General features: G+C 39.0%; 1 protein-coding gene and 1 long non-coding RNA gene across 2 annotated transcripts in view; one reads left to right on the top strand and one right to left on the bottom strand.

Annotated features, from left to right (window-relative positions):
* The window catches only part of LOC311041217 (putative high affinity immunoglobulin gamma Fc receptor IB), a gene marked incomplete at its 5' end in the record, with an annotated part of 80987 nt that overhangs the window by 1601 nt on the left and 58411 nt on the right, over positions 1 to 20975 (bottom strand). Inside the window, 6 exons of the mRNA XM_084086126.1 lie at positions 119 to 169; positions 306 to 389; positions 813 to 950; positions 2670 to 2915; positions 3010 to 3279; positions 3375 to 3434. Coding sequence (XP_083942252.1) covers positions 119 to 169; positions 306 to 389; positions 813 to 950; positions 2670 to 2915; positions 3010 to 3279; positions 3375 to 3434 — 849 coding nt within the window. The remainder of the gene's footprint in view (positions 1 to 118; positions 170 to 305; positions 390 to 812; positions 951 to 2669; positions 2916 to 3009; positions 3280 to 3374; positions 3435 to 20975) is intronic.
* LOC311041221 lies at positions 9813 to 17538 on the top strand. The gene is made up of 4 exons (XR_014600377.1): positions 9813 to 9927; positions 14686 to 14709; positions 14953 to 15063; positions 15933 to 17538. It is a non-coding gene; the product is annotated as an uncharacterized lncRNA (long non-coding RNA).

Raw genomic sequence — 20975 nt, 5'->3', positions numbered from 1 at the left:
GGAGAGAGACAGTTCCTCTCTCTGGCTCAACTGTTCTCCCTGTATCTAAACCAGGCTATTACGTAAACAGTGTAATCTTTCAAATCCATATACTGTAGGTGTGTACATTGTGACTGACCTGTGTTTATATTCACCATGGAGTATATAACTTGTCCTGCAGAGGTCTGGTCTGGAAAAGAAAAGAAAAAATAGTTGACACTAAACAACACAATAAGTGTGTGAACAGTATTGTTTATGTGAGTGATTTCCATGTGGTGTTGATTATAATAATTTAGCGTATTTGTGGGTTTTAAGTGTCACTGTACCTCTCCTGGTCCTGTGTCTATCTTCCTGCTTTACAGTCACATCAGTATATATCACATCTTTACTCCGTCTGTCTGTCCTACAGCCTGCAGCAGATAAACACATGGCATCAGCTTAAATAATAAAATACAATAAATTCAAGTTAGGTTGACTTTAGATCAGTGGCAAATAAAGCAATGTTTCTTAAGCAATGGAAATAACAAAATAATAAGTTAGCTGCCAGTACAAATAATAGTTTTTCTATAAAATCTGTTTACTGGAAAAGTATTTTCATTTCATATTTTTAGAGGCCTATGCTCTGGACAAGATCAAGGAGAGCTAGTCAGAAGAATGGATAACAGAGTCCAAACCTATAGACAACAAAAAGGAAACCCCCAAGAATAAAACCAAAGCGTTTTTTTCTACAGTGGTGCTCGTCTCAGAAATCACAAGAAGTTATATCACATCCTGTGGAATCTTACACTTCTCTTAATGACTGTATCTGTGGACATCATTGACATATACTGTACCTCTGCATTTCTTCCAGAGACACACACCCAGAATCAGCAGAGAGATGGAGACTCCAGCCCCCATCAGAGGGTAGAAATATGGAGGCAGAGAGACAGAGGAAGGGTCTGGTTGGTCGTTGTCTTTGGAGGCTGGAGAAACTTAAGCAGAATGAGACGTACATTCCTCATAAAAAAAGCTGTGTTATATATTTAGGCTTAAAGTTGAGAGTAAGCATCATATTTACGTATATCAGAGAGAGAGAGAGAGAGAGAGAGAGAGAGAGAGAGAGAGAGAGAGAGAGAGAGAGAGAGAGATACATTAATTAGCCTGAGTTTATCTATCAGTTATAGTATCCTGAGTGAAAGTGCTGAGATACCTGCTCTCGTTTGGATAAACTCAAGCAAACCCTGAGTGCTAATTTCTTTATCACATAATCAACCTTATTTTATTGACAATGAAAAAATACTAAAATGTGTGCAATACTTTGAATTAACCGGCTCAGTCCTATGTGGATTTTCCAATGAAAATTGCAAAGAATATTACATGCACGGACCACCCAACGACTCTGTTTACTCCCATAGCCACATCATGGTAAGCATTACCTATATATCAAAAGCCAATCCACCAGAATATGGAGCAGTTTCCACCCACTAACCATGGGCCATACCACCATGTCAGTCTTTATAACACAGGCCGTCCAGAGGCATTATCACTTTATGAGTACACAGTATATATGGCTATGGATACACTCCACTGCTGCTGCACTGCACTGGTAGCCAGTATAATACTGGTAGCCGACCTCACCTTGACAGCTACACTGTTTGGTCAACTGCCCTATTAACATCTAGTGAACTATATTATACCTCTATGCTAGTGAAGCTACAGTTTAAGCTTGCATTGATTGGTCAGCTCACTCAGCTGTAGCTGGAGACACACGGGGACTACAAATTTCACGCCCACTTACAGCGCCGCTACTCGAGGTCCGTTAGAACGATGAACTGCAGCTGCCAATGCATTCCCTATGAGAGGATATGAGTTAGCCTACTTTTAAAATGATCCTACATTAAAAGGAGAAGATATTGATTTAAATAAAAATATGTTTCCAAATGTATGTAGTGTCTTTGTCAACATATCTTCTTGTTTTCTTAATAGTTGATGTGTTTCACATTTAATTTGCCACTTTAATGGGTTACCCATAATGTTAACACGGCAGAGGGTAGACGGCAGACAGACAAGTAGTCGCATTTCAGTGACATCACTGTCTTTACGAGCTCCGAAGGTACATGAAAAATGTAAACGTGTGGGTTTACTGCTGTTGTATTAACTTGCCTGAATGCAAGTTGGGGAAATAACCCAACTAAATGGAGGAGTGACATATCCCGACATTTTCAACTACAGTACTTAGTGAATTCTCCAGGATAGTATTAATATACAAATAGTCTTGCAAGATGCTGTTTGGATAATTGTCCAAAATAAATAGCCTATAAAAATGATAGCCTACATGAGAGACACAAACGTATCTGGGTATTGAAAACCTCAAGGGATGAAACTTTAGATTTCAGATGCTAGAACTTTTGACACACTGATGGAGTATATTATAGTATATTGTGGGTAGTATATCGAGATGACAGGTATGGGACATTAAAAAGGATAAATTAAACAAATGGGACAGTTTATTAGAACCCAAATAGAGATTGCATTGAGAGCTGCAGTTCATCGTTCTAATGAACCTCGAGTAGCGGCGCTGTCTCAAAAGTGGGCGTGAAATTTGTAGTCCCCGTGTGTCTTAGCAGCTGACCAATCAGCACATCTCAGTCATTTTGTCCCCCCTTCTCCACAGGACAAAATTGTGGGTATGTGATACACAACTATCTCACCTCTTACACCCATCCAGCTCTCTGGTGACTTTCCAAGGTCAGAGATGTGACACTTGTAGAATCCTTCATCAGACTTGTGCACATTGTGGATGGTCATCTGTCCTGTAGACTCAGTTCTGATGAGGGATCCATCTTTATAGAAATGAGCTGGGAGGTCAGAGGATGTCTTCTGGGTCCTACAGCGCAGAGTGACATTAGTTCCTTCCATCACAGGAAGTGCAGGTCTCTCCAGGATCACAGCTCCATCTGATGATGAATGTTTAACGTGAAACTCATTAACAGACTGATTGAAAAAAAAAATACAGAAAACATCACAAAGTTGTTGATTAGTTGAACGTACCAGTCACAGTGATATTAACAGTGTTACTCTTTCCCTCTGAAGACTCACACCAGTAAACTCCACTTCCTGATAAGGGGAGCAAGGGACTGACAAAACATCCTGTGGTGTTCATTCTACCCCAGTCAAATGTACCACACTCTGAGGTGACGTTTGAGATATCGGTCCTCTTCAGTATCCAGACAGTAGAGTTGGACTGTCTGTCCTCACAGCTCAGAAATACAGACTCAAGTTTAAAGAATTGACATCTGTCAGGACCGAGTCTGAGAGAGACTGGGGACAGAGACAGAGAGGAGAGATGCCTGATTCCATTGATAGTTAATAGTAATTTGAGCACATCATGGTCAGTAGAAGTCAAACAGACTTACCTCTCAAAACATCACCACTGTTTTTAACTTCTGCTGAGACAATCACCATGGAATTAACTACTAGAGAGCGGGGGGAGGGGGACCAAAGGTGGGTGAGAGAGAGAGAGAGAGAGAGAGAGAGAGAGAGAGAGAGAGAGAGAGAGCGAGAGAGAGAGAGAGAGAGAGAGAGAGAGAAACAGCCATTTTCAGAATCAGAAAAAGTTATGTTTCCCACAATATGAATTTGTTTCAGTGAGGTTGGATCATTAAAGGAGTAGTTCACCAAAAAATGATACTTATTGTCTATCAATTACACATGCCATGAAGCATTGAATTCATGGAGATCTTTTTTGCTTTTGTCACATTCCAAAATTCAAATTATTGGCTTAGGAATGCAACAAAACAAAAAAATCTCCATGAATTCAATGCTTCATGGGGTGTGTAATTGATAGAAAATAAGTAATTGTTTTGGGTGAACTACTCCTTTAACTGAATAATGACAGTATGGAAACATTTACAAATAATTCACATATTAAAATATATATATATTAATGAAGTGCTTTCCATGGCATAGAAATAAAGACAAAATAAACAATGTTTAATAGTGGGACCGTTAATGTTAATGTTCATGTTCATGTTCATGTTAAAGGTCTAGGAGCCTAGGCCATTTTCTAGATGTTTGGGTTGTGTAGTTACTTTGCCATGATGTAACTCTGTAAATAAACAATAATTGCTCCATTGATTAGAAATTGATAATTCAAAATATGCTCCTCCTTGACTTTGTACATTGAAGAGGCTCTGGAGGCTCTCTTTTAGCCCGTAAACGAACGCAAACAAGGCTGATTCTGACAATATACAGTAAGGAACATCACCAAACCCGGTACAATTTGTTTTATTATTTTTGAGTATCTGGACTGTGTATATATATATATATATATATATATATATATATATATATATATATATATATATATATATATATTCTTTTTTCTATTTTACAATTCTATATTGTCAGAATCAGCTTTATTTGCGTTTGTTTACGGGCTTACAGTGAAGAGCTCCATGAACCTCCTCACTGTAGTCAACACACCTCAATGAGGAGAATATTTTGAATTATCAATGGAGCAATTATTTATTTCTTGCCCACCTACATCATGGCAAGGTAACTACACAGACCTACTCGCTACCAAAGTGTCCAAGCCTTTAACATGTTTTTTACACATTAGTGTCATAGTGTGATACATTTATTTTACACATAAAGATACACCCTGCCTTATCAAAGTTAATTTCTGAGACCCACTTTGATTTAAATCATTCCCCACACATCATCCAATTATAAACTGCTATGTTTAATTATCTTCTTAATCTTCATCTTCATCTTAATCTTAATTAGGCCTAATTTTAACCCTAACATAACAATTAATTGCATTGTGTGTTTGTACTCACAGACTAGAAGATAGAGTGATGTTTGTTCCATCCTGTGTTGCTTCTCACTCACTGACTGACTGGCAGACAGTTATGATAGAGTCACCCACTGACAGTCTCCTCCTACTGCTGTTGTGGCGAGAGCGGGTATTTGCTTCAAAATCTGGTTGGAACAGATACAGATACAGTTTAGATATTGAAACTTGGGCAGAAGTTAAACTGCTTTTTGAGGTGCGCTCTATCGAAGCCCCTCAACATGCAATTCCAATTTGGGGTTGAATGGATGTCGCATTCATGATACTAGTGTATTTTGTCAAAAATAGGCACACAAAACTTTTAAGCCAAAATGTGAAGCAGTCTGGTATAACGCCACCATGAGGCCAATTATTATTATTTATTGTTTTGAGGAGTAGGCAAAGGAGTGTACTGGGAGTGCCAGGCCTGGATCAAGGTCTCTCAGGGACGTAGAGCCTTTGTACTTCTCCTCCCGCCCAACACTCCCTGCTGACAAGTACTGCCCCTGCCCCTGCCCGTAGCAATACATGCAGAGACACCCTAGATTGTAATATAAAAAAAGAAAATCCCTGGATTTCTTGTTTCATGACAACTCCCCATATAGGTCATACCCTTTTCTGCTCGATTTTAGGCCATTTTGTGTTTTCTTTGTGTGATATAAAAATATGCCTCCTTTTTCTAAATAGTTGAACCCGGTAACGTCTTAAAGAAATACTCTATATATAGCCAAAACATGTTATGCATAGGCATTCATTAAATGATAGGAAAAATCTGATCACATGACCATAGAGATAATGTGTACCAATGTGCATGATGTTTGGACAAAATCTGTAGGAGCAAAATAAAAAAATGTGTAAATCGGCCTCCTGGTGGCGCTATAATAGGGCAATGTGAAAAGGGTTGCATGTCTTCCTCGGCCTAGTGGGAATGTGCGTGCAAAGTTTCACGGCAATCGGACGCTGCGTTTATGATTTGAGGCATTTTGTTCAAAACAAGCCACCCCTGCAAACTTGCCAAACAGATGCCATTGCCAATCTTAGCCTATCAGGCTGGATTCTGAAAAAAAATGACAGATTCGTGTTGATCACATGACTATAGAGATAATATGTACCGATTTGCGTGATGTTTGGACAAAATCTGTAGGAGTAATATCAAGAAATGTGTTTTGCAAAAACCGGCCTCCTGGTGGAGCTATAAAAGGCCAATGTGAAAAATGCAGGGCAGATGTTTTTCCTTGGCCTCTACCAGTACAGGGAGTGTGAGTGCAAAGTTTCACACAGGTCAGTCCAGTTATAGGTAAAAACGGGAATCGGCCTCTTATAGCACCATCATGAGGCCGATTTGAAAAATGTAGGGTAGCATTTCTTCCTCGACCTAGTGACAATGTGCGTGCATAGTTTCAATGTGCGTGCAATCGCACGCTGTGTTCATGATATGAGGCATTTTGTTCAAAACAGAGCACTCCTGCAAACATGTAAAGACCCATGTAAACCTTCTAGTTATATAGGCCAATAGCGCTAACTTCTAATTTATGCAAAATTATGGAGAGGATGGTGACAAAAAGGTTAACATATGAGTTGAAGAAGAGAGGCATGTTGGCAAGCTGCCAAAGTGGTTTCAGGAAAGGAAGAAACACTATGGATGCAGTGGTAAGGCTAGAAAATGAGAAAAGCAAAGCACAGGCAAATAGAGAGTCAGTAGTAGTTGTGTTCTTTGATATTGAAAAAGCTTATGATATGATGTGGAAGGAAGGATTGTTAATTAAGTTGTACAAGATGGGGGTTGGTGGTAGGGTTTTTAATTGGATAAAGATTTTTTTGTTTGGTAGGAAAATACAGGTAAGGATTGGGTCTGATTTGTCAGATAAATATCTGGTGGGGAATGGAACTCCTCAAGGAAGTGTCATTAGTCCATTATTGTTTATTTTAATGATAAATTATGTATTCTCTAAGGTGCCAAAAGGTATACGAAGGTCACTGTTTGCAGATGATGGGGCCTTGTGGAAAAGAGGAAGGAATATGACATGTAATTAGGAAAGTACAGAAAGCAATTGATGAGGTGACAGAGTGGGGTTTCATTTGGGGTGTAGATTTTCAGTGGAAAAAACACAGACTGTATTTTTCACAAGGAAAAGAATTGAGGAAGGGATGAAATTAAGGATGTATGGGAAGGAATTAGAAAGAGTAGGAACATTTAAATATTGGGAGTTATTTTTGATACAAGATTAACATGGGCAGAAGATAGAGGATAAGTGTAAAAAAGTAATACATGTGATGAGATGTTTGTCCGGTATGGAATGGGGAGCAAGTTGTTCATCACTGAAGACATTGTATGTAGCTTTGATTAGGGTCTGTAATAGATTATGGTAGTATAGTATATGGGTCAGCGGCTATATCTCTTTTAAAGAAGCTGGATGTGATTCAGGCACGGGCATTAAGGGTATGCAGTGGGGCAATAAAATCATCACCAGTGTCTGCATATGGGGTAGAAATGGAGAAAATACTATTGGAATTGAGAAGGAAGCAGCTGATGACGAATTATTGGGCAAATTTACAGGGACACAGGGATACTCACCCTACTAAACGAGTATTACAGGAATGCTGGGATTATGGGAAGTGTAAGAAGGTTAGCTTTGGTCGAGTGGGGAATGACATGGCAAAGGAATTTGGGGTGGATGGCATGAAGTTAAGTCCAACAGTAGAATATCCGGTGATGCCGCCATGGAGAATGGTGTGGCCAGAGGTAGATTGGCATTTGATGGAAACAAAGAGGAGAGAGAGAATGCAAGTAGACCTGGTTAAAGTATTTAACCAATATTTGTTAAATGAGTACAGTGAATTTGTACATGTGTATACAGATGGAGCAAAGCAACCTGAGACAGGAGTGACAGGGTTTGGGGTGGCAGTACCATCGAAGGGAGTTGGGATTAACAGAATGACATCTGACAGTCTAGGGGTGTATACTGTGGAGATGTTGGGGGTGTTGGTTGCACTAAGGTGGGTGGAAACAGTTAGGTTGAAGAAAGGACTTATATGTACAGATTCAGCTTCAGTTCTAGCTAGTTTGAGGTCATTTTACTTGAGTAACCGCCAAGGGTTATTGTATGAAGTCCTTCAGTCAGTCACAAGAATAGTACAGCAGAGGGAGGTCAGGTAAAATTTGTGTGGGTTCCAGCACATGTAGGGGTGAAGGGGAATGAGACAGCGGATGGGTTGGCTAAGAAGGCGTTAGAGAAAGGGATAGTAGAGATGAAGGTTAATTAGTAAAGCGGAAGTGTAGTATGGGAGGAAGTTAATAGAATGTGGTAAGGAAAATGGGATTGTGAGGTGAAAGGGAGACACTTATATAGTGTTCAGAAGAGTGTCAAAGTTAAAAGGGTGGGTAGTGGGAAGAAGAGAGACGAGATTAAAATTCCACTAAATGGAATATTAAAATTGATAGGAAAACATCTGTCTGGGTTATGTGAGGGTTGTCAGGAAGAGGAATCAGTGGAGCATGTTCTTATGAATTGTAGAGGGTATGGGACAGAGAGGGAGAAAATGAGGAATCAGATGAAGGACTTAGGGATGCAGGAATTTACCCTAAAGGGTTTATTAAGAATGGAAGGTAGGAAACATATTAGAGTGTTATTAGAGCTCTTAAGGGAAACAGGAGTGTATGATAGGATATAGAGTAGCTAAGTAGCTAAGTGTGTGTGTGTGTGTGTGTGTGTGTGTGCGTGTGCGTGTGCGTGTGCGTGTGCGTGTGCGTGTGTGTGTGTGTGTGTGGGTTGGGAGAGGGAATTAGATACAGTAGTTTTAAAGCAGTTTGTCTGATTCATATTATGGGCCAGAAGGTGGCGGTAATGCACCAAAAACTGGATGCCAACCGCCGTCAAATAAAAATAAGTAGAACCCCACAGACAGCCCAAGGGGTGTCTCCCAAAGAGTGCGATCAGCCTTCTTTTTAACTCCGAGTCCTCAGTTGTACAATGGCGTCGATAAATACTCCGTGGAGGAACACTAACACAACAGATATTTATTTGAACCATAAAACACAGAAGAGCAGCTCCACCGCAGAGGAATTCAACAGGCTGTATGCTGAACAAAGCTTGGATGGATTACTTTAGAGTAAGTAATGATTGCCGTAAACGTTATGCCAACTTGACATAATAATCCAACGTGTAATTGTACTTGGTTGCTTTAATGTTAGAGATTAATAAAGTTAGGGTAGTATACGATGTGTAGTTAGCTTCTGATAGACGCATGCACGCAGCTCATTCTTGTTTACATTGTATCGTTCCAATAGCTAGCCAAATGCAAAGCTAAACCACTTGTGTGACAAGCCTAATTTATGCTTTGTCTCTTCTCAGATTTCTGCGGAGCAGCGCGGTGTTTTTTCGCCGTTTGTTTTTTGTTTTTAGTCGTTTGGTGGTGCCCCCCCCCTCAAGCCCGTTGGATAAGCCACCACTGAGCAGGAGTGCCAAGAGTGGGGGCATGGGCCATCACCTGTACTCACCTGGCATAAAAAGAACACGCAGAAGTAGGCTACAATGACAACCTCTCGCCTAAATAACTGCGGTGAAGTCTGTGTCTCCTAGCGTTTGAGAGAGATTTAAGGTCTGAACTACGATTCAGTTATAGATATTTTCAAGTGCAGCAAGCCCCGTCGTCTCATGTTTTGAGACATCACTGCTTGAACACTATTTGATTTTGCTGTTATTGTTGCTAATTTGTGCAGGACATCATGGTCGCTTTTTCTGTAATGCTGTTTTTTTTAAATAAAAATACATACATTGATTATACTTATTATTGTTTTTATTAACGTTTTTCAGTTTTGTTGTCAGTGTGTTGTTGTTGTTTCCCCGCCTGCCCTAAATGTAATTCCTGGCAACGCCACTCAGACACACACACACACTCTCTCTCTCTCTCTCTCTCTCTCTCTCTCTCTCTCTCTCTCTCTCTCTCTCTCTCTCTCTCTCTCTCTCTCTCTCTCTCTCTCTCTCTCTCTCTCTCTCTCTCTCCCTCCCCCCTGCCTGCCCTGAGAGAGTGGTGGAACAGTATATGAACTGAAACCATTTTGGATGCAGCACACTACACACTACAGACTCCATTATGACACAACATAGGTGAACTGACTCCATTTATGACATAGGGTAAGTGTTTCCAGTTTAGCCTCCCAGTGGTTAGCAACTCTCTTTCTTTACATACAGAGCAGCTGGCTAAAACGAATATTTCACAATGTTTAACAGAATTATGCATGGATCTTTTAGAAAATGTATTTAAAATAGACTAAAAGTAAAAAAAGCTCACTGGTATCAGCCTACTTAATTTCCATCTCAACTCATCTAGCCTACAGTATGTGTATATATGTGTGTGTGTGTGTGTGTGTGTAAATGTAATGAACAGGCATTTGCTGGTGTTGAAGGTTTAATCTTATACTTTCTGGCTAGTGATTTTCCATGACTCATATTGGGTGGATCAGTGGGTGGAGAAACAGTCCAGGAAGGGAGGGAGGGACTACGGACGGAGAGGGGGGGGGGGGGGGGGGGGTAAATAAATCAACTGCTTGTGTAAAGCCAGAGGCACAGAATGCTGTTTTTAACTAAAGGAAGGTTCACACATTACGAAAGCGAAAAAGAATATCAATAATATAGCTGCAAGCAGCGATAATACGGGGCCAGTGAATAGAGAGAGAGAGAGAGACAGACATGGAAACGGAATAGATTGAAGAGAGAGAGAGTGACATGGAAACAATAGATTGATGAGAGAGAGAGATGGAAACATAATGGTTTGATTGGACATCTCAACCTACTGCCATTAACAGGATTCGAACTCTCAACCTTCAGACTAATAGGCTGCAACACTACCTATAGTGCTATAGCTTTGTCCAGGCTGATATTGTGTGTTGAAGATCATAAACTCTTGCCTTCTTTCATGAACCAAGCCCCTGTTTCACTAACACTAAGATCACTCGTTCACAAACCATTTACCAATGAAGAAATTGTACATCTCCTCAGAACCAAAACTAGTGAAAGTAGCCGATCTACAAGCTCACAAACCATGAAAAGTTGTGAGATTGTAGATCAGCTATTTTCAGAATGAAGTATGTCATACGTTGAAAAAACGTACTCAAATAAGCATTTCAGGTTATCTTTACCATTTGCACATGTATTCATTGATACAGTCATGTTGTTTGCAATTCAACTTAAATTAAGTCTGCATCAAGTGGGGCTTGAACTGGCAACCTTGAGATTGTGAGGCATTCATTTAAGGGAGACGCCATTGGCCCAACAGACAAGTAACTGTGAAAAGGGAGATCACACAGATGATACAGTTTCACGCAAATAGCTGAAAAATCCTGGGTTTAAGTGTTTTTCAAACTGCTCAAAATTGCGGACAATCTAAGGGCGGAGCTTACTGGTCAAAGCGATAGATGTGTTCCTCATGAGTCAAGGCACAAGTGTAAGCAAGTTTCACGACTTTCGGCCAAACGAGGCATGACTTTTGCCTGTTTAAAGTTTGCATTTTCAAAAAATTGCTATAGCGCCCCCCTTTGGCCAATTGGAGTGAGATTGGTTTCAGTGATATTTGGAATGACTCTCTACATTACTGCAACGTTTCAAAGAAATGTGAGTCTTGCATGTATGTGTTAGGGGCAGATGAATAATTTTCATAAAACTGCAATAGTTAAAATCTATGGAATCCTGGGATTTTGGAGCAATCTGCACGAAACGTTTAACACTTGAACTTTGGACCTCTGCCGACAACTTCTAGGCGGCGGAATTTCCATAAGTGAAAAAATGCAGAAGTTAGGAGCCAATGGCTGTTTTTCATGTAATTCAAAATGGTGGGCGATCTAAAGGTCAGAGGTCAAAAGTCAGACCACGAAAGTTGTCGGGCATGAAGAGACGCATGTGTGTATCGAAGTTTCATGGTTGTAGGTCAAACAGGGCATGAGTTGTACCTGTTCAAAGTTGCCATTTTCAATTGAGTGCTATAGCGCCACCTTTGGACGAAAGATTGTGAGAATTATTTCTTGATAGTTTTTCATGACCATCTACCATATGGCCGAGTTTCGTAAAAAGCGACTGCACGGTTCAGCCAGAACTGCGAAAAGTGGCAGAAGAAGAAAAAGAAGAATATAGCTGCAAGCAGCGATAATATGGGGCCAGGAGAGAGAAATGATAATTCCTTTAACAGGTCAGTTCATGAAAGTCCTTGCGGTCTTGTTTCCAATGAGTGCCTGTGAGCAATTAGGGGTTAAGAGTCTTGCTCAGGGACAAATTTCATCGACACATTTGCTGACCTGGAATCGTACCTGGGGCAACCAGAGTCTCTGGCTCCCTAACCCCTCAGAGAGAGAGAGAGAGAGAGAGAGAGAGAGAGAGAGAGAGAGAGAGAGAGAGAGACAAATGGAATAGATTGAAGAGACAGACATGGAAACGGAATAGATAGAAGAGAAAGACATGGAATAGATTGAAGAGAGAGAGAGAGAGCGCCATGGAAACGGAATAGATTGAGTCATGTTTTTTGCATTTCAACTTATATGAGTCTGCATCAAGTGAGGCTTGAACCGGCAACCTTACGGTCATGAAGCACTCTTAGGTAGCTGCAACACTACCTATAGTGCTATATCTTTGTCCAGGCTGATATTGTCTGTTGAGGATCACAAACTCTTGCCTTCTGTCATGACCCAAGCCCCTGTTTCACTAACACTAAGATCACTCGTTCACAAACCATTTACCAATGAAGAAATTGTACATCTCCTCAGAACCAAAATTAGTGAAAGTAGCCGATCTACAAGCTCACAAACCATTAAAAGTTGTCAGATTGTACATTGGCTATTTTCACAATGAAGTATGTTATACATTGAAAAAACATACTCTCATTGCTATCTGAAAAGTTGTGAGATTGTAGATCAGCTGTATGTAAAAAACACTCAATTAAGTATTTCATGTTATCTTTAACAATTGAAGATGTATTCATTGATAGTCATGTTGTGTGAAATGCAACTCAGATGAAGTCTGCACCAAGTGAGGCTTGAACTGGTGACCTTCAGGTTGTGGGGCACACATTTAAGCGAGAAGCCACCAACAGACAAGAACCTGTGAAAGGAGATCACAATGATGATACAGTTTCACGCAAATAGCTGAAAAATCCTGGGTTTAAGTGTTTTTCAAACTGCTCAAGATTGCGGACAATCTAAGGGCGGTGCTTACTGGTCAACGTGATAGATGTGTTCCTCATTAGTCAAGGCACATGTGTAAGCAGGTCTAATGGCTGTCGGCCAAACGAGGCATGACTTTTGCCTGTTTAAAGTTTCAATTTTCAAAAAATTGCTATAGCGCCCCCGTTTGACCAATTGGAGTAAGATTGGTTTCAGTGATATTTGGAATGGCCCTTTACATTTCTGCAAAGTTTCAAAGAATGGTAAGTCTGCATGTATGTGTTAGGGGCAGATGAATAATTGTCATAAAACTGCAATATTCATTGGCTCATTAAAGCTTCATTTTTTCACTTATGGAAGATATTTTGCAAACGTTTTTTGGTATAGGTCCAAAGTTCATGTGTAAAAAGTTTCGTGCAGATTACTCAAAAATCCCAGGAGGAGATAGGTTTTAACTGTTTTTCATATAATTCCAAATGGTGGGAGATCTAAAGGTCAGAGGTCAAAAGTCAGAGTGTGAAAGTTGTTCAGCATGAGGAGACGCATGTGTGCATCGAAGTTTCATGGCTGTAGGTCAAACACGGCATGAGTTGTACCTGTTCAAAGTTGGCATTTTTCAATTGAGTGCTATAGCGCCACCTTTTGACGAAAGATTGTGAGAATTATTTCTTGATCGTTTTTCATGACCATCTATCATATGGCCGAGTTTCATAAAAAGCGACTGCACGGTTCAGCCAGAACTGCCAAAAGTGGCAGAAGAAGAAACGGAAATAATGCGAATAACAATATGGGTCCATGCTGGAAGCCTGGCCCCATAAAGAAGTGACAGAATACTGCCAATAACAAAACAGGTCCAGAGCTGAGCTCTGGCCCCGTAATAATTTCTCAGAAATGTCTTATGAAATATTATGTAAATATATGTTTGATACATTTAACAATATATATTTTTCTCCAATAAATAAATACTTTAAAAAAAAAACTTTTTTTGAAGAGTAGACCAGAGTTGAATTAATATGAATTAATAAATAGTTATCCTACTTACAATTCATTTATGGAAGTCAAATAAAGTATTTCACATAGCATCTCAAAGCAGACATCTGGATCCAAAGCAAAGGGAGTGTATGAGTCAATTTAACGTGTTCCTGATTTAAATCATATAAGGACACTCTGGTAGAGGTTTGGGTTGTGTAGTTACCTTGTCCTGGTGTAACTAATTGCTGCTATATCTTCCTCCCTTGCACCATTGATTAGAAATGAATAATAAAAAAAAAAATCTCTTCATTGACTTAAACAGTATACAGTGAAACGGCTAACAAAATCTCTCTTTTAGCACATAAACAAAACCCAGTAGGCCTTTTTCATTTATTAATGTTTAAGTTAAACTTCACTTTACTTTGATATTGCTATTTGTATTAGGAAGAAAAACTGATTGGATTTATTCCGGGATCTTGTGATGTTATATATATATATGCAGAACTAGCATTGTTTGTGTTTGTTTCTGTGTTGAAAGTGTGATTTTAAGAGCTGTTCTAGCATTAATTAATCAAAACTAACTGGCACGACTCATGGTTATTAAGCGTCATTAATAATAAGTTGAGGTGGAGGTCATTCATGGCATCAGAAAGTTTGGTGCAAATTAAGCTCTTTTTAAAACCTTTGCTGCCCAAATATATATGAATGCATTCATAATCTGACTCGGTGCTCTATTCTATTCATGTAAATTATATTTGTCTGTCCTATGCAGAACTCAAGACATGGTCAACATGAGGTAATTCTTTCTTCCTAATGGCACTCCTACACTGTCTCCCTCTCAGCTTTCCTACTTTCTGTCTCTCCTTCTAATATTCTACTATTCTCCTATTATTAACTATTATAGTATACACTGTGTGGATGTTTAACGAAAACTAATAATAAATAAGAAAAAGAAAAATCTAAGACAAGTATTTGATTATAATTAATTAATTTGTTAATAATATAATTTAAAATGATGATCGTCCTCTGTTTCTGTCAGTGCTCACCAGAGACCGGACTCTCCTGTATCCAGCTGTTGTTCCATGGAGAGTGATGTTTCCATGGAACAACCTATTGCCTTCAAAGACAGACACCACTCTACTGAATACAAGTATGAATGTTTTTTTTAATGTGTTGAATGCACACCCCTGTCACTGTCATAACTTAAAAAACAAACTAATCTGAAATTTGGATCACATACCACACCGTAAATCTCCACCTGACCTGCGACGTAATTGGCTCTCTTCCTGCAGTTCCTGGAAATGTTTGAATACCGCTCTACTGAACACGTTTGAATTTGCCAGACAATAATACGTACTGTAATGCTAAGCTTACACTAAACATGACTTTAAACAAGAGCTATCGCCTTTTACGTCCAAAGAGTGTCACAGGGTAGTAAATTCATTTGTGGGGAACAAATGGACTATTACCATGGAGTTATAAATAATAGAGAGGGCAGCGGAAATCCCCGCCCATCCACTTGCATTTAGTTGCTCACCCAGCGCATACTCCTAAATCACCCCTTCTTCCGTGTTGTGAATTGGTAAACAAAACATAAATACATATTCAGGTACTGTAGGTGACAACATTTAAGCCAATCAGGAGAGAGCACTGAAAATGCATTTTCTGTTTAATAAAGAGCTGGAGAGACATGGGAGACTCCTTTTACTGAACAAACACTCTATAGCCAATTTACCAAAGTAAATCACTTACCCTTACCACTTACCTTTAAGCATCAACATTTCTGACGATAATCTTCTCTTACATATGATCCGACGTGTGACATCCGACAAGCTGGAAAAGCACTTGGGTACAAAGATATGAATGTTGGAGAAAATAAAGCACTGGAATGATGTCATGAAGAGGATAATTGCCATAGTTTGAAATCGAACCCCAGATCCTAAAGGCTGCCTCTTGATATGAGACATGATTGTATGACGCTTTTTCTCTTCCTTCTCTTTTTCCTTTTTCCCTCTGTAGTTGGCAAGCTGTTCAGAAATGGGTCAATGGTGGGACAGAACAGAACATGAACAGAAGAGAACACAAACCGACCAGGGGCAGAGAACATGTTCTGTTCCGTACTGTTCTTCTCTATACTGTTCCATTATAAATAGGGATGTAATTATTACATTGTCAATTTTATTGACAATGTAATTTTATTTCTATATTTATAATTATAAATTTAAATGACCTGGCTGCCATCAGTCAGTTTTACTTTTCACCTGATGCAGTGATGTCAAGTGCCCTCCCACCTCGTTAACCTTACAGCTTGATTTGAGACAGGCAGCAAGCATGGTAAATTCAGTCCCCCATCAGTAAAGTGTTGCTTTTACACTTCACGTTGTGTGCAGATTAGCTACAAAACTTAACTGAAGCTTTTGTTAGCTTAAGTATCATTCATAGTCGGACGTAAGGATACGTAACGAGCGCCGGCGCTCCTTGCGTTGTCGTTTTTTACTCCCCCTCCGTCACTAACGGCTACAGTTGTTCCGTCCGTTCAGTCGACATTCACCGTCAGCCCGACGGACGTTCACTACGTTTTGCCTGTAGTTTCACTGGGCTACAATGCTAGTTTCATAGCATTGTAGCGTGACACAACCGGTTGCCAGATTTTGTGAGAGAAATAAGTAACCAGGTCTATGAAAACAAGCCCAAAAGAATCGACTAGGCCACATGATATGAAAATAGCAGATCTACAATATATATTTGAGAATCACTGGTTTAAATAATAATTGGCCCAAATAAGCAACTACACTTTAGAAACAAGCCCAAATAAAACCGCAACCACCAATAAAAAATTGCTTGTTTGTTTACAAGCAACTATACAGAAGAATAAGCCCAAAGTCGCTTATAATAAGCAGACATGGCAACATTGGGTACGTGCAATCTCTCTCTCCTAAATAACGTGAGCGAACCATGTATGTGTCCGTAAAGAACGGACGGAATGCCTCACCCCATGACGTACGTTTAAGACACATCTAGGGACTATGAACGGGCCTTTAGTTTGAACAGAGGCAGGTCAATTGTTTCCCCCTATTTCCAATCAATGTGATAATTAAGTAAACTGCCTCCTGGCTGTAGCTGCAGAAATGTCTGCTAATGCTGAAGCATGTATGTTACTGCATTAGCTGTTTTCAAATGTTTTCAGGTACATATTTAAGCTACTGTTTAAATGTATAACGTATATGATAGATAATTTATAATCAATAGTTTATTAGATTATAATTATTGTATGATTATTGTATTGTATCACTTTGGATAATTGCATAAAGTATGATGTATTTGCTCAGAAGGGACCGTTCTGTGACTGCTAAGATAAGATGTCCTTGCTCTCTGGCCTACTCTTTCTTACCCATGAAAGTTGTGGCTACAGTTTATCTATGATGCCTTAGAACAGGTTACCTTGCCACCAAAATGAGCCTTTGCCCCTGTTAATGTTGATATTATATTGTGGGGTGGGCTTACTAAGAGATAAACTGTCTGTTATAATGCTGAACATTTTGTATTACCAGTAGAGAATATTTTTGATGCCTGTTCTATCTTGTCTCTCCTGTGCAAATGATAAGTAAACCTGATTATTATTTGAGACTGACTCCGTGTTACTTCTTTTTACGGTAATCCTTTTTGAAAGCGTACTCTCCTGGTTTTTCCTAAGTTATCAGTATACTTAAATGTATTAATGTGTACAGACAATGTTAAAGTATCACTTTTTAAAACATATTGCACTCCTCTATATACAACCCACTTGTGGTGCAGATGCTTTTCGAATATTCCTGAAAATCCCAAGATGGACTAGTGCAAGGGAAATATTTGTGACCAGTAATGTGTTCATGCTGTATTGAGGAATTTTATGTTTAAATGTATGTGTAGACTGATGGAGTCAAAGAATATATTAATTATGGCCTTAACAGGGATCACACAGAGCCTCTCCATTTGCTTCTACCATATAACGTAGCTTTCTGCATACACACCCACACACTGACACACATGTGCAGACACGTGCAGACACGTGCACACACACGCACACTCAATACACAGACACTTGCACCCACACATTGAACTGCACACAAGGTATACTTGTTGTTTGTCGTGTTTTATGTTTGATTATTTATTATGTTTAACTTGATTATTATGTTTAACCCTTTATAAGCCATTTAAAAGTTATCTACATAATTATTTACACTAGTACCTGAGATACTGTAAATATGTAGATCACTTATTTTTTAAGGGATCTCTTAAAGGATCTACACCATGAATTAAAAAAATAACAATATTTAATATATTGTTTATGTCCCTCAAACGTTTTTCAAAAGATTTGAGCCTAAATCAAGCCTCAGATATACTCATTCCAACCAACTTCTCTCTGGCTTATAAAACACTTTCACCTGCAATAACACATTGTCCTTATTTGGCACGTGGCGCTATTGAACCAGTTTGTATGCATGTTATATCCTGTTTTTTTTTTGCTTTTTTTATGGAAATGTTGGAACTGAAAAACAGTTGGCCCGTTTGAGACCAATTTACATAAAACCCCAGATATGCTGTGAAAGCCTGAGTGCTCACACTGGGGTATTTTTTGGGATAGAAGAGAGGTAGGGGAGACCAAAAACACACAAAAAATTTAAACATTTTATTATTCTAGATTCTTATTTGTCATTTATAATTCTTATTAAAATAAAATGTATTTATTGAGAAACAAGCATTTTTCTTTACAAATCAAAAGTCAATAGCCTAATAATTCAAATTAAATAAAAATCGAATATGAAATTGTGAACTTAAAATCGAAAGTCGAATCGAATCGTGGATTAGGCGTATCGTGACACCTACAACAGGGTCCTAGCGCCCTGAATATTTTGGAATGCAAGTTGTCAAATACTGTATTTATTAACTGTAAAATATATATATATATACATTTCCAATACGTTTCTCGTGCCTACAGTATGTAATTTTGTCGGGGGCAGACACTTGTGAATAAAAATAGTATTTAATAATGTTTAGAGCATTTATGTGGAATGGTTATTGTGAAAAATATACCAGTGACAGATTATATAAATTGAAAAATGAATATAATCTGCCGTTTAATTGAAAAAATTACACATTACGACTTTCAAAAAGTGACCAGAATGGAGTTAACATTACACACTACATTTGAAGTAAATGCAGTTTAAGTACATTTTTGGGGTTGTGAACTACCCAAAATGGTTGTGTAAATAATGTATATAAATGTGTGTGTATATGTGTGTGAAAAAAAATGTGTGTGGAAAAAAAGGAAAACAATTATGTTTTGGGAATTGAAAAGAAAACAGGAGGTTTGCTGTGAGGACAACTGTGGCTCAGATGGAGAAGATGTATTGTATGTTGCTGAGCTAAGGAGGATCCATCAATGTGGATGCAGGGGATGTAACCCTGATGCATGTGTACACTATGGACATATGAGAATGGAAAACAGGTGCCGTTCAGTCCACGGAACAGCATCAAATTAAGTTATTTATCTATTCATTTATTCAACACCTCTGGAATTCCCTGTCAGTCAATTTCAGATTGGCTGAATCAGTAGATATTTAATATATTATATATATATATATATATTTAATTAAGTGTGATCTTAATACATATTTATTTTGCCTTGCTTATCTCAATGATTAATTTGATAGCTTTTTTTATGTGTTCCTCTGAGTGTCTTTTAGTTTTCTGCTCATGATCTTTCTTATTCTGTGTTAAGCACTTTGAGTTGCATTCTGTGCTCAAAAAAAGAAAACGATCATTATCATCATCATTATCCTGTAACAATTGTTTTGAAAGGCACTACCTTACCTACTGTAAGGTTCAAACGGAAATACAATACAATCTTGATTAATTCATTATGATGTATTTGTAGAAATAAAATAAGAATAAGAATATCCCATTTCATATTCTTCAAACATTTTCAACATTTAAAAGAATGTTTCAAAAGTAGCAGAGCCACAAAATAGCAGATCTACAAGCTTTCAATGCGTCATGACGTGGTGTGGTGAGTTTATAAATCTGCTATTCTTTTAAAAGTCAATGTATAAAATAGGGATTAATTGGTTAATGTATGTTCTGTAACAATAATCTAAATACACAAAGTAACTTGTAGCTAAAGTTAAATAATTGTAGTTTTGACTATTTATAATCCCTCCTTACTGGCTCCCTAAACCAGCGAAAATGTACACGTCTACCCCCATTTCGTCTCCCTCCATTGGCACCCGGTTGCTGCCCTCACCTAGTAAAAAACACTGATGATGGCCTACAAGGCAACCAAAGGCATGGTACCTCCATACCTTCAAAGCCTGATCCAACTTTGCAACCCCTACTGAACCTGAACCTTCCCTAAAACACCCAGGACAACACTCCACAATTCCTAGCTCAAGCTCCTGCATGGCTCCCAAACTGTGGAACAAACTCCCCATAGTGCACCGAAGTCTGACGTAATTTACGCATCCTACCTGGGTCACGGTTCCCTCAATTGGACCACAATTCTTATATGAGATGATTCTAAGATGACCCAATGTTATTCTCCATAGAGAAATTACTTCCGCAACCCAGGGGATGAACGAATGACGTCAGGACTTCGGTACTCTATTCCTACTCAGAACTGAAGACTACCAATTTCCCGCCATAACCTGAAGACTCACCTCTTCAGACTCCACCTCATCCGCTAGAACTTCACTGTCCCTGCACCCCTTCCTGTCACCTTCTGCCTAATCTCTCAAGCACAGATTCTGCTCTGCGTTTAAATCTGTCGGTAGCCGTGTTGACAACCCGTGCGCATTGGTTACAAGTGGGCGTACTATCAGATCAGGAAGCAGGCGGCGCTTTACCCAATCAAATGTAGTGGGCGGGATTTACGTGTGTGCCGTTCCTTCCCCACTAGAAACAAGCCGAAACTCATTTAACAATAGCGTCCTCGAAGCCGACAAGACCACGGAAAGTTAGTAACATTTTAACTTGCTCTTTCATCATAGAAACAAGTGGGCTTATAACCAAAACGATCCATGTTCT

The sequence above is a fragment of the Gymnoscopelus microlampas genome, assembly GCF_963454915.1.
Source record: "Gymnoscopelus microlampas genome assembly, contig: SCAFFOLD_73, whole genome shotgun sequence".
In the NCBI taxonomy this organism is placed as follows: domain Eukaryota; kingdom Metazoa; phylum Chordata; class Actinopteri; order Myctophiformes; family Myctophidae; genus Gymnoscopelus; species Gymnoscopelus microlampas.
Note: the sequence above shows the minus strand (reverse complement) of the source record. Positions and strands in the feature narration are given on the sequence as shown.